At 41.3% G+C, this 14,150-nt stretch overlaps 1 protein-coding gene across 1 annotated transcript in view; it reads left to right on the forward strand.

Moving 5' to 3' along the window:
- The window catches only part of WASHC5 (WASH complex subunit 5), a 64,647-nt gene that overhangs the window by 26,224 nt on the left and 24,273 nt on the right, over window positions 1-14,150 (forward strand). The window contains exons 12-18 of the mRNA XM_086695872.1: window positions 3,005-3,117; window positions 5,422-5,588; window positions 5,666-5,741; window positions 7,440-7,550; window positions 8,379-8,519; window positions 9,537-9,617; window positions 13,775-13,876. Coding sequence (XP_086551998.1) covers window positions 3,005-3,117; window positions 5,422-5,588; window positions 5,666-5,741; window positions 7,440-7,550; window positions 8,379-8,519; window positions 9,537-9,617; window positions 13,775-13,876 — 791 coding nt within the window. The remainder of the gene's footprint in view (window positions 1-3,004; window positions 3,118-5,421; window positions 5,589-5,665; window positions 5,742-7,439; window positions 7,551-8,378; window positions 8,520-9,536; window positions 9,618-13,774; window positions 13,877-14,150) is intronic.

Genomic DNA, 14,150 nt, shown 5'->3' on the forward strand with positions numbered 1-14,150 from the left:
AAAACTCAACCACATTGTCATCATTGTATGCTAGGACATTGCTGATGAACGTCTAAAGCCTAGTCTTAGCTGCCTCTAGCTTTGGGCTCCTTTTGGCAATGTTCATATCTTCTCTAGACTTGGGGCTTCTTATTTTTGAAGTATGAGGTTAGGCTACAGGGGTTGTTATACTCTGACTCATAGTCCGTAGGTCCATAATTCATCCCCCAGCCTCACCATAGTGTGTCAGCTTATGTGCATTTGCAGGGAGGAAGAGAAGGACCTATAACTGTCCTGATCATCTCAGCATACTTCACTCAAGAATAGTACTAACTACTGGGGCACCTGGGTGCCTCAGTTGGTTAAGCGCCCAACTCTTGATTTTAGCTCAGGTCGTGATCTCACGGTTCGTGAGTTTGAGCCCCTCATTGGGCTCCATGCTGGTGGTGTGGAGCCTGTTTGAGATTCTCTCTTTCCCTCTCTGCCCCTCCCCGGCTCGTGGTTTCTCTCTCTCTCTCTCTCTCTCCAAAATAAAATAAATAAACATTAAAAAAAAAAAAAAAGAATATTACTAACTACTAACATAGGGGTGCCTGAGTAACTCAGTCAGTTGAGTGTCCGACTCTTGATTTCGGCTCAAGTCATGGTCATGATTCATGAGATTGGAGCCCTGCATCAGGCTGTGCACTGACAGCACGAAGCCTGCCTGAGATTCTCTTTCTCCCTCTCTCTCTTCCCCTCCTGCATGTGCACACATATTCTCTCTCTCTCAAAAATAAATAAACATTGAAATAAACAAATAAAATCTTTAATAAAAGAATATTAGTACCTGCTAACATAGATGGTATCCAGGAATCTTGTCTTCTCATGTTTTCTGCTTTTTTTTTTCCCCTCATGCGCCTGCCATCTAGTGGCAGAAGAGGGGACATGCAGACTTTTCGAAACAACACAGCTCAAGCCTTAACGTTAATCATATTAATCCTGCTTCTTTTAGGAAATTTTATCTGTGGGAAAATCATGGTATCACTTAAAATTTTTATATAGATAGAAACCCTTCAAAGTGCCCCTGAATGACCATTCTGAATTTTAAGATGAGAAGCTATTTTAAAAAAAAAAATTTTTTTTTTAACGTTTATTTATTTTTGAGACAGAGAGAGACAGAGCATGAACGGGGGAGGGGCAGAGAGAGAGGGAGACACAGAATCAGAAGCAGGCTCCAGGCTCTGAGCCATCAGCCCAGAGCCCGATGCGGGGCTCGAACTCACGGACCGTGAGATCGTGACCTGAGCTGAAGCCGGATGCTTAACCGACTGAGCCACCCAGGCGCCCCGAGAAGCTATTTTTTTAATGCTTAATGTTTTAACTATGAAATTCATTTCTGATAAAAGTTAATTATACAGTAGAATTTCTCAAAGGTATAGCTTTTTGTTTGAAAAAATTACTCTTTTAATCAGTATGATCTTGTGATTACTATATTTGGCTTTTGTTGATGTATTTGATGTCGAATGGTTAGCCTAAAATATATTTCCGAATTAATTTATTATTCCTAGTAGGAAAAGTTGGTGTGTTTTTAATGATGTGATATAAATTAGCAACATGTTTTGCAGGTCACTACATTTTGTCCGAAAAACAAGGAACCACCTGTAACAGTCTAACCAGATTAATTTTTGAGAATCAGGCACATTCGTCTCTGTTCTAGTCTCTTTTAGGTTCTTATAAATCCCAACATCAAAAAAAAAAAAGAAAAAAGAAAAGAAAACCCCACCATCACTTTAAAGGTCATTCAAAACAGCATCTGGTACTTTTTTTTTTTGGCTGTATAGCATATTTTAGCTTAGGAAATGCTTCCACAAATATTTCTCGTTTGAGCCTTACAGCCTTATGAGGTAGACGTCTTTATTCTTGTTCCACATGTAAAGAAATCAAAGCTATAAAATGTAATCACTTGCTGATGGTAACAACGATTCAGAGCCTGGATTGAACTCGTCACCTCAGACTCTGAATGCTGTGCTTGTTCTGCTACTCTATAGCTGTCCCTCAGTCCTACCAAAAAAAAATCTTTAAAATTACAACCAGTGTTCTTCATGCCAATTCGTGAAATAACTTAGATTATAAGTCCGTAAGTGCTTTTATTAAAGTGAAGTCATCCCATTGATAAAACGAACAAACAAACAAAAATGTTAGGGAATCAGCTTGATGAGATCAAATGAGCACAGCCTTTGAATCTGGCCAGACAGTTGAGAAAAGCCTGGTGCTGCTGTTTAGTGACTGTGTGACCCTGCCTGGGCTCCTTAACGTCTCTGGGCATCAGCTTCCTTATCTGAGAAATGCCTTCCAATTCCTGCCCCCATAGATTGTTGTAAAGATTCAGTGAGAAAAGCTCAGACGTTTGCCGGCCACCTTGAGGGTCCTCAGGGCATATTAACGACCCTTTCTCTGCTGTGTGAAACTGGTCTGTGAGTGCAAATGGCACCCCTCAGCTGTTCAGACGTCCCCTCAACTCACCACACGTTCTTCACCCTCCTGACATGTTGCCCCTTGTTCTCCCAAGGCGTGCCATCGTTATTTTTGTCCTGAAGCTTCTGCCCACATCTGGCCCTTCACCTCGTGACAAACTATCCCTCTGCCCCTCTCTGCCTTTCTCAGATCTTTTACTCACCCTCGACTCTCCAGGACACTGTTCCCGGTAACTTTCTGTCACAATCTTTCAGTTCCTTCCCCACTCCTTCCCACTCCAGTGACCACCTTTGCACACTGGGGTTCACACCACAGACTCAGGCCTTTACACCTTTTCTGCCGGGTGTTAGACTGAGCTACTTAAGTAGAAAGTTTCTTCTCCCCTAGGTCACATACCCAAGGCGTTTTGGTGGTTCCTGTTTGGAGAATCCCAAGGGCAAAGTCAGGTACTGAGGGAAAGGTCTGTGAATAAGGGCTAGATTTGTGAAGGATTGTGGAATAAAATTCAAAGCCACAGCCACCACAGTTCTGGGATTTCAGCAGTCTCTCCTTGTTTCTGTGTTAATAGAAAACCTTCAAGCTTGGTTCAGGGAGATCTCGAAACAAATACTGTCTTTAAATTATGATGATTCAACGGCCGCGGGCAGAAAAACTGTGCAACTAATACAAGCTTTGGAGGAGGTAAGAAAACTCTTTGTAAGCGACAGTTCATGGGGCACCTGGCTGGAGGAGTGTGGGACTCCTGATCTCAGAGTCATGAGTTCTCACCCCCCATGGGGTGAAGAGATTACTTACATAACTAAAACTAATAAATAAATAAATACATAAATAAATAACAATTCTTGGATCATGAATCATACTTGTGGATCCACCCAGAAGATCTGGTCCTGGAAATACAGCTAAGAGAATATTTCATCAGAGCAAAAAAAAAAACAAACAACAAAAAACAAAATACGCTCATTGTGGTATTATATCCAGTGTCTTAAAATTGGGAAAATAATGCAGTGACCAGTGTGAAAAGAATGCTAACAAAAATGATATCTCAACTTGCAGAAACATAATTATATTTAATAATTATGAAGACAACATGGAAACATTGGGAGATTGTGGAAAGGCAGTAAAAGCAAAATCTGTATTTTTTTTGTGTTTTGTCTTGTTGTTAATATAATTTACTTTCAAACTGTCTAACATATGATGCGTAAAGTGTGCTCTTGGTTTTTGGGGTAGATTCCCGTGGCTCATCGCTTACGTACAACACCCAGTGCTCATCCCAACAAGTAGACACCATTTTTAGATTGGGAGAGAGTTTGGGGAGAGAAAAACTACAAAGGAATGCGCAACAATGACCACAGTTGTATAATGATCATATGCTTATATGTGATGTTTTCTCTTCTGGAAAAAAAATAGTTTGTTTTTTATCTACTCAGATATTATCTACTCAGATTCAAAAAAGAAGGATTATACTTCCCGACTCTTAAAATTTTAATTGTATGCTTAAGTAGGTTTAAACTAGCTTTAAACTAGGTTTTTAAACTAGGTTTAGGGGCGCCTGGGTGGCGCAGTCGGTTAAGCGTCCGGCTTCAGCCAGGTCACGATCTCGCGGTCCGTGAGTTCGAGCCCCGCGTCGGGCTCTGGGCTGATGGCTCAGAGCCTGGAGCCTGTTTCCGATTCTGTGTCTCCCTCTCTCTCTGCCCCTCCCCCGTTCATGCTCTGTCTCTCTCTGTCCCAAAAATAAATAAACGTTGAAAAAAAAAAAAAAAAATTTAAAAAAAAAAGAAAAAAAAATTAAAAAAAAAAAAAATAAATAAACTAGGTTTAAAGTCAAAATACACACATGAGAACAATAACCATAAATGATTTAAAACATTGTCCATACTTATCTGGAACCCTGTCCAGATGAGATAATTTTATATCTTTAGAAATATAATTAATACTTTCTTTGGCATCCTTTCTTTTATTTTTAAGTAATATCTACACCCAAACGTGGGACTAGAACCCACAACCCCAAGATCAAGAGTCTAATGCCCTCTGGCCCGAGCCCGCTAGGTAGCCCTGGCATACTTTCTTATAGGCTCTTATTACTTTTGAGAGGTTTTATGATCCCTATGAATGGCAATACAAAACAGTACTCCACTATGAACTTGTCGGTTTCCTTAGCCATTCCAAACAGTTGCCCACTGGTACCATTCCTATTTTGGTTGTTTTCTGGATCTTCTAGTCTACATTACAACTACAAACAACTTTGTGAATCTCAGATGCTTTTTATCATTTGTGCTGTTTATTTTGACCATGGCCCAGGCACCTTGAATTACATACATTAAAATTTCAGGATGAGGTGCCTGGGTGGTTCAGTCAGTTAAGCGTCCAACTTTGGCTCAGGTCACGATCTCATAGTCTGTGAGTTCGAGCCCCACATTGGGCTCTGTGCTGACAGGTTGGAGCCTGGAGCCTGCTTCGGATTCTGTGTCTCCCTCTCTCTCTCTGCCTCCCCTGCTCATGCTCTGTCTCTCTCTCTCAAAAATAAATTTAAAAAATGTTAAAGAAAAAAAAAACAGAAAAAACACTTCAGGACACAGGGGAGTCATTCTTTTGTTTTAAGGAGTACAACATAAGAACTTAATGTACAAGTGCCAACACCCTGGTATAATGTGACTTACTCTGTGTGTTAGCAATCCTGCAAATCTTCAAAATTAAGAGGATTTTCTAATATGCCTTTATCAGCACTCACATGGAAGATAGAAGCACCCACTCATTATGTCATCTATGTACAGAAAAAAAAAAAAAGAGCAGAACATTTTTTAATCCTAGAAACCTGTGCATTATGTTATGACTTGGCTTATCCATTTCTAGGGTTATCGTTTGAAATAGAAATTTTGCCAGGAAATTCTTAGTGCATGACATGCCTTTTTGAAATGTTTTCAGGGAAAAATGAACACCACAGAAGCCATTCGGAATTTTTAAATTAAATGTGTTTATGTAACACAGGTTCAAGAATTTCACCAGTTGGAATCAAATCTGCAAGTATGTCAGTTTCTTGCTGACACTCGCAAGTTTCTTCACCAAATGATCCGAACCATTAACATTAAAGAGGAGGTCCTGATCACAATGCAGATCGTTGGGGACCTTTCTTTTGCTTGGCAATTAATTGACAGGTAATGTGACCAGCCTACCATTTCCCCTGGATGAAGGCCACTGCGGATGTCTCCTTACCATTTCTCTCTCTTCACAGTTTCACATCTATCATGCAAGAAAGCATAAGGGTAAGCCCGTCCATGGTCACTAAACTTAGAGCTACATTCTTGAAGGTAAGCAGAGAACAGTTAGGTCATGTTCTTAGTCACTAGGGAAGAATTGGTCTCCGTTACTACCTCATGCCTAAATTCAGCCCGAGATTTCATTCTTTTAGAAAGTTAGGTAATTTGGATCACCTGGGTGGCTCAGTCGGTTGGGCGTCCGACTTCGGCTCAGGTCATCTCGCGGTTCGTGGGTTCGAGCCCCACATCGGGCTCTGTGCTGACAATTCAGAGCCTGGAGCCTGCTTCGGATTCTTTGTCTCCCTCTCTCTCTGTCCCTCCCCCACGCGTGCTCTGCCTCTGTCTCTCAAAAATAAATAAACATTAAAAAAAAAAGTTAGGTAATTTAAGTATTTTTATAAACTGAAAATTGTTAGTTTTTCCATGAGAGCAAAGTTTGAAAAGATGCCACGCATATTGGAAGTTTCAATTAATACAAGTTGGATGTCTTATAGAAGGTAGTGTTTACATTAAAAAATACGTGTTTTCAAGTTTTACCAGTATGCTAAAAGTGTGGGTCCTTTTTTCCCTAGATGTGAAGTAAGTCCTTTTAGTTACTCATTTAAAAAAACTCTTGTTGAGCCTCTGCTACAAGCTAGGATCCCCTCCAAAGTTTAGGGAACAGTGGTGGACAATTCAAGTATAGCTGTGCTCCCAAGATAATTCCAGATCGAGATAAATGAACAAAAATTTACTCAGCGTCTTCTGACAGAGTTACCTCATGTATCAGTTCTGAGATGCACTTTCTTTCGTATTTAAAAATCTCTCTAGGGGCGCCTGGGTGGCGCAGTCGGTTAAGCGTCCGACTTCAGCCAGGTCACGATCTCGCGGTCCGTGAGTTCGAGCCCCGCATCGGGCTCTGGGCTGATGGCTCAGAGCCTGGAGCCTGTTTCCCATTCTGTGTCTCCCTCTGTCTCTGCCCCTCGCCCGTTCATGCTCTGTCTCTCTCTGTCCCAAAAATAAATAAACGTTGAAAAAAAAAAATTAAAAAAAAAAAAATCTCTCTAATTGGGGATGGGTTTTATAACTGACAGCACATCATAGTTCACCATAAGCATGTTCGCTTCTTTCCGAGTGGCACAGAAAATAATGGCACTTCTTCCATGCTGTGACCTCTCAGATTGGAGTGAGTACAGTCAGCCATCAGTCACAGCGTCTGATTTCCATAGAAGAGTAGCTGCCTTCTGGAACACAGTGGCTCTCAAACTTGAGGGGCATCAGAATCACCTGGGGGGGGCACCTGAGGGACTCAGTCAGTTAAGTGTCTGACTTCCGCTCAGGTCACGATCTCGCTGTTCATGATTTCGAGCCCCGCGTCAGGCTCTGTGCCGACATCTCAGAGCCTGGATCCTGCTTCAGATTCTATGTCTCCCTCTCTCTCTGCCCCTTCCCTGCTTGTGCTTGCGCTCCCCCCCCCCCACCTCAAAAGTAAATAAGCATTAAAAAAAAAAATTGGCATCTGTAACAAGTCCCGGCTGATGCTGATGCTGATGCTGCTGGTCTGGGGGCCACAATTTGAGAACCACTACCAAAGCAGATGACTGTCGTTTTTTTAGAAAGTGTATCATTGTCAGAAACTATTTGATGAGTCAGTGGTTGTTGCATTATCTTGGGTAAAGCCCCAGAGCTTTGTTGTATGTTACTATTTCTGGAAAGAGATTTCTAGGACTTCTGGAAATGGAGAAACACATGTACCTACTTTTCTTGCAGCTTGCCTCTGCCCTCGATCTTCCCCTTCTTCGTATTAATCAAGCAAATAGTCCTGACCTTCTCAGTGTGTCTCAATATTACTCTGGTGAATTGGTGTCCTATGTGAGAAAGGTGAGAAATGCATCAAGGTGACATTTATTTTATTGGCAAACTGACTGCTCTTCTAAATACAAAGAGGATGCTTGGGGCCCTATGAAAAGTATACCCGTGTTCCTTTCCCTTATTCTTAACTTGATTCCAGAAACTTGCAATACCTGAAAATAAACTTACTCTTACTGGTATTGTGGATATGCAGATGTGTTTTTACTTTCAGGGAACTTTTGCACCTGTTTTTAAGTGCTGGTGGTATTAACTCCCATTCTGCGCTTAACAGAAACTGAGGAATAGAGATTATATTGGCTTCTTTAAAGTCACCGAGCTAGTTGGTAAAAGAACCGGATCTAGATCCAGCACATCCTAGTTGGAGCTGTAAGTTTTCCCGGGAACTTTGGTCCTCGTTTCAGTAACTTACGGTGCAGCGTGGAGCCAGGCGGACCTGGCTGCAAAATTTCGCTGTGTCACCTGCTGACTGCGCCACGGCCACGTTACTTAACATCTCCGAACCTCAGTCTTTTACAAGTTTATAACGAGGAAAAGATACATCTTTTTGCTGCACGTATATGGGGATTAGCTGTGTATCTTGTGAGCAATTGCTGCACGTGTATGGGATACATCTTTTTGCTGCTGTGTATCTTGTGAGCAATTAACGTTTCAAAGAATGTAGCCGTGGGCCTGAGAGCAGATATTAAAGTACCTCCTTACGTCCCTTCCCGTCCCTTTCTGTAGATAAATGCCTGTGTGTACAAGGTGGTGCTGTCTTAACTGCCATCCTGGCATTTATCAGCTAAGAAAAATAAAAGACATATCCAACTGTTTTCCTTCTTTTCTCTTTCACTAAAGGTTTTGCAGATCATTCCAGAAAGCATGTTTACTTCGCTTCTAAAGATCATAAAGCTTCAGACCCACGATATCATTGAAGTGCCAACCCGCCTGGACAAAGACAAACTGAGGGACTATGCTCAGCTTGGCCCACGATACGAGGTGGCGTGTCCCTTTAACTTCTGCCTTTTGATGATTTAAAACCCAAACCACGATGTGTCACGGGTCTGTGTCGCCTGCCATATCCCTAGGAGCGCCAGACCAATTATGATTTGTCTTTTCCTACTCTCCTGTGATAGCTTCATTCGTTACCGCGTCCTGGGTTATTTCAGGCCTTGCCTGCCTGAGTGTTCTCAGAGGACGGGGAGCTCAGCTGGCCTCTTTTCTCCGTGAACAGTCCTGATGAACCAGCCCTTCTTCTCTTTGGGTTAGATTGCCTAGACCTTTTGCATTCGGGTTCCTGCTTTGTACATCAGATCAATGGCTCAAAGTAATCTGGATTCCATTAAACCATTTCCTACAGCCAGACTGTGAAGCCTCTCAATAAGTAAGCAGCCCCAGAGGTGGTTCCTCCCAAATACCTCTGCTTTTCTTTCTCCTGAACTTAAAATTAAAGATGTGAAAAAAGTGAAATCAAGTGGAAATTGACATTATGAAGTCCACTGTCATCACCTTTCATCCCAGCATCAATTTCTACCACCTCTGACACAGCTCCAAAAAATTGCATCAGGAATTTCAATCTGCAAGCTTGAAATTTACATATTTATTCTAACTCAAAAACACAGCACCTGTCTACCATACCAGTGCCTCCCGGTGTGGCTTGAAAAAACTCGTAGAAAGCGTAAAGATTAACTTTTTAGACTCTTGGTGAGCCTTTTCTACTTGGAAAGGACCATCCATCTCATTGAATCCTGCCTGCTTTTTATGTGTGAGAAACTGAGGCCCAAAGAAGGGGAGATGATTGGTCAGTGTTTAAGAACTATTTCATGTCTGCTGACCCTGCCCAGCATGTCTAATGGCAGTGCCTTGCTTACACCACAGCACCTCATTTCTGACCGGGGCCCATCACTCCCACTGTCTTTGTTCATTTCAGGCTGTCAGCCAATTATTTTCACTTCCCTTAGAAAGGATGGGTCTTTTATCTGAAGTACTTCATTAACTTTTTTTTCTTTGTTAAAGGTTGCCAAGCTTACTCACGCTATTTCCATTTTTACTGAAGGCATCTTAATGATGAAGACAACTTTGGTTGGCATCATCAAGGTAATGGCTTTGATACTCATCCACGTGGCCTTGTAGTAATAAGACTCTTAGTTTGGATCACCAGGGTGTTTCTCCCATGGGGAACAGGGAAGGCGATTGTCATCTTGGGTCCCTTACTATTTCACATGCAGCTCTCCATCTTCATTTTACTCGTGTGTTGATGGAGGAAGGGAGAGCATTATAATCCTGATTTTTCATCATGCCCAAGAGTTACTTAAATCTAAGAAAAATCCATTTTATTGAATTTTTTTATTAAAAACATTTTTTTATCATTTATTTTGAGACCGAGAGAGTAGGGAAGGGGCAGAGAGAGGGTGAGAGAGAGAATCCCAAACAGGCTCCGCACTGTCAGTGCAGAGCCCCATTCGGGGCTTGAACTCACAAACCATGAGATCATAACCTGAGCCAAAGTTGGATGCTTAACCCGCTGAACCACCCAGCCACCACTTATTGAATTTTTGTAATAATGAAACAAAATAGTTCGTTTCCCTTTGGCCAAACAGCTGGCTCACTCTCTCCCACCCTTCTTTCCTTTTAGTATTTTTATATTGCATCTCAGGTGCAGAGAGCTGAGCTGATCCTAACCCATCGTCATTGTCTGGCCATTGTCCTCACTGATGCGTGCTCGTTCCTCTCTTCATCCTTCCTTTCTCATCTGGACACCCATTCCCATTTCCATCCCCAATAGCACCCGCTCTATGTGTTTGATTTCTGCCCCTAAAGAGGCAAGTAATCCCGTATTTTAAACATGAGGTGTTACTTTATGTGTGCGTGTGTTTGATTTGTCTACATCATATTGTACTCTAAGGCTCATTCTTTTTTCCAACTCTTCTCGCTAGTTATTGCTTTTGAAATTTGTTTGTATTGCTGTAGGTTGGACACTTGGTTACTTCTTACTGCTGTGTAGAATTGTACATTTTACTTAACCATTCTCCAAGACCCAGGCACCTATGTTGTCATTTTCACTCCAACGCTCCCCATTGTCATGAGCATCTCTGAACATGTCCCTGCTGTAGGGCCTGTGTCTGAAATCTGACTCCCCAGGTGTGGATCACTAGGTCTTAGGGTGTATTTATACTTAATTTCTCTCAGTACTGCCAGATTGCCTTCTGAAATGACTGTTTCTCTGGTGTCTGTCCACATTTTTGACAATATGTGTTACTATCTATGTTTTAGTTTTTGCTCCCCAAAGAGTATAAAGTGTTATCTCCATACTATTTTAATTTGTAATCCTATGATGACTAGAGATGTGCCCATTCACAGAGTTCATGGTGCTTGTATTTCTTTCTCATTTATCAGACATCAGTAGAATCTATATATTTCTGATTTTTATTTTAAAAAATGTGTGTCTATTGAATTGCCAGATTAACACTTATGTTAATAAAATCCAAGAAAACCTAAATAGAAATGAAACTTTAGTGTATGGTTTCTGGATGTGTGCTGAAATACCATTGTAGTCCTAGAATATTCACAGAACCCACTGAACATCCTTTAGACCTGATGCCAGTTTAATTCAGTTGATATGCAAAGAGTATACATGGAGGTAGTCACTTCTTACTAATCCATAAAGTGGTGATAAATCCTGGGACCAGATTAAGCATCTTACATGCAAAATGACCAGTACAGAAAAGGTATAATACCTCATAATCAACAATAATTATCAAAAGAGAACCTGCTTATGAAAAAGGCAGATCTTTTGCTATAGTCTTTCAGATGAGAGCCAGGGAGAATATCATCTTGACCATATTCAACCCAGTAGACTTTCTCTGCCAGTCTAACAGTTCAGCTTTCGGTAACAGATCCGGTGGCCCTCACAAGTCTTCAGCCAACTAATGTTAAGCATCTATTTCAGACATTTATAAAATGTGTAACTGTCCTTTAATCCATATGACGTAAAACAAGTGAGATATACACAGAGATGTATGTATAGATGTTCATTGTCAGTGGTAGCCATACAAAAAAAGAATAGAAATAATCTAAGCATTTATCAGTGAGAGAATGGCTGAATATATCATGGTGTGTTCCTACTGGAGATTGTTTGGCTGCCGTTCAAAAAGCTTTTACCACTTGGGGCGCCTGGGTGGTTAGCCTCTGACTTCGGCTCAGGCCACGATCTCACAGTTCGTGGGTTTGAGCCCCACATCAAGCTCTGTGCTGACAGCTCAGAGCCTGGAGCCTGCTTCCGATTCTGGGTCTCCCTCTCTCTCTGCCCCTCCCCCACTCGCACTCTGTCTCTGTCTCTCAAAAAGAAATAAAAGTTAAAAAAAAGCTTTTACCACCAAAAGATTTCTAAAATTTAAAGTGGAAAAAGCAAATTGCAGAACAGTGTGTGTGTGTGTGTGTGTGTGTGTGTGTGTGTATACATACGTATTATGGTCCCATTTAGACTTTTTAAATTAACTATGTATTGAGGACAATATTTATGTGTAGAAATTAATAGAGAAAGGTCTGGAGGATCCATGTGAAAAGGGTTAACTGTTATTAACTTCAGAGGAGGGGATAGAAATGTGAGGGAAGGGGCTGTGTGCAAGGGGCATTCTCTAAGCTGCAAGCACTCTATAGATTGGTGAAAGGTTTAGAAAATTGGAAGGACCATTTAAGACCTTTGTTTTCTTGAAAACAGTTAACTCTTTTTCACTAAATCTGTTTTTTTTTTAATAAAGAATCTTTTTTTTAATGTTTATTTATTTTGAGAGAGAGAGCATGCACATGTGTGTGCATGTATGCGAGTGGCAGGGGGGGCAGAGACACAGAGAGAGAGAGAGACAGAGAGAGAGAATATCTCAAGCAGGCTTGGCGCCATCAATGCAGAGCTGATCTCAGAGCCTGAACTCACAAACCATGAGATTGTGACCTGAGCTGAAATCAACACTTGGATGCTCAACCGACTGAGCCACCCAGGTGCCCCTCACTAAATCTGTTCTTTATAAGGAGTATTTCTTTGAAAACATCATGTTACTTCTTTGATTTCTTTTTCCTCGTTGATTATATCTAGTTATAATTTACCTTTGTATTGTGAAATAGGGCACAAATACTCAAAGCTGTAGATCCATTTACATAGTTTAATGGGTTATTACAACCACCACCCAAGCCAAGAAACATAATTTCCCAGCTCCTACCCCAGGATCCTCCTCATGTGCCCTGACCTAATCCTAGTCTCTCCATTTAGAGTTTTATTATCTAAAGTCAATCTGTGGACACTACATTTAAAAAAAAATACATTCTGTCTTTTAAGTCTTCAGGTTTCTCCTCCATTCTTTTCCTTTCTCACAGTTTATCTGGTCAGGAACCCACAGCCTCTGACTTGTTGTTTGTCCGAAGTCTGGCTTTTGCTGATTGTATAGTCATGGTGTAGCTCAGCATGTTTCCCTGGCTCTTGTATTTTGTGTAACTTTCGTTGCAATTGCCATTCTTAAAGTTTAAATATAATCAAACCCAGATGGAACCCATCCGTTTGTCTTTATGACTTTTAAAAGTAATGGTACCTTGCAAATTAAAAATATAAGAAACAAGTTGCAGGGAATTTCAAGGGATTATGTTAAAACTATTTGATGTTTTCTGGATTTGACAGGAGACTGTCTTTTAGGGAATAATGGATGCTTTCTCATTATAGAAAAAAGAACCAGCAAAATCAGCTTATAGAGGTAGATAGCAGATTTGCCTTCCTGTTTTATCTCCCTAATTACAAACAGCATTCCAAGAATGCTGGAAGAAAAGAGAATTGTTAAGTCTGTCCAACCCCACGTTTGGGCTTGCTCATGCGGATGTAGGTGGCGTCTGGAAGAAAGGCAAGGCCAGGCCGTTCATTCCCCTCTGCTCCTGGTGAGAAGAAAAGGCACTTTTTACTTTTAATGAAATGATTAAAATGAGAGAGGCACTTTAAAATTCTTCATACCCACCATCTTTGGGATGTCATGTTGTAAAATTACCATCATGAATTTTACGGAGGCCAGCCGAGTCCTAAAGAGGTGACAGGTTCAACAATTCTGTCCAAGATGCACAAGATCAAAGAGACGGGAAAGGAGAAAAGTCCCAATCATTGGGAAATGGGGTGGGAAAGTGCTTCCCTGCAGATTCCAGAAACTGTCTTTCCTTTGGATTTCGTCATGGCTGAACTTTTCCTCACGGCCATTTATTGCTTTTTGGTTTGCACGTAGGTGGATCCAAAACAGTTGCTGGAAGATGGAATAAGAAAGGAGCTAGTTAAACGTGTTGCTTTTGCTCTTCATAAGGGACTGATCTTCAACCCCCGAGCCAAGGTACCAGATGACCACGTGGGTCTGTCCTTTCTCTCTGCCCAGCTTGCAGAACTGTCGTGAACAGCACCTTTCCTCCTAACACATACCTGATATATGATGGTCAGCGCAATACACTGATGTGTTTTTTGATCCTATGTTGTAATCCTTTCTTATGATAAGAAAATCCTTACCAGAACCAGCCCTTTCCTTGTTGATCCCCCAATTTAAGAATTGAACGGATGTCTGTGATTCTGGGTCACTTCTTAAAAGAATTTCTTAACCCTAAAGCAGATCA

This window comes from Puma concolor, chromosome F2, assembly GCF_028749965.1.
Source record: "Puma concolor isolate L17-30 chromosome F2, mPumCon1.1.hap2, whole genome shotgun sequence".
Taxonomy (NCBI): Eukaryota; Metazoa; Chordata; class Mammalia; order Carnivora; family Felidae; genus Puma; species Puma concolor.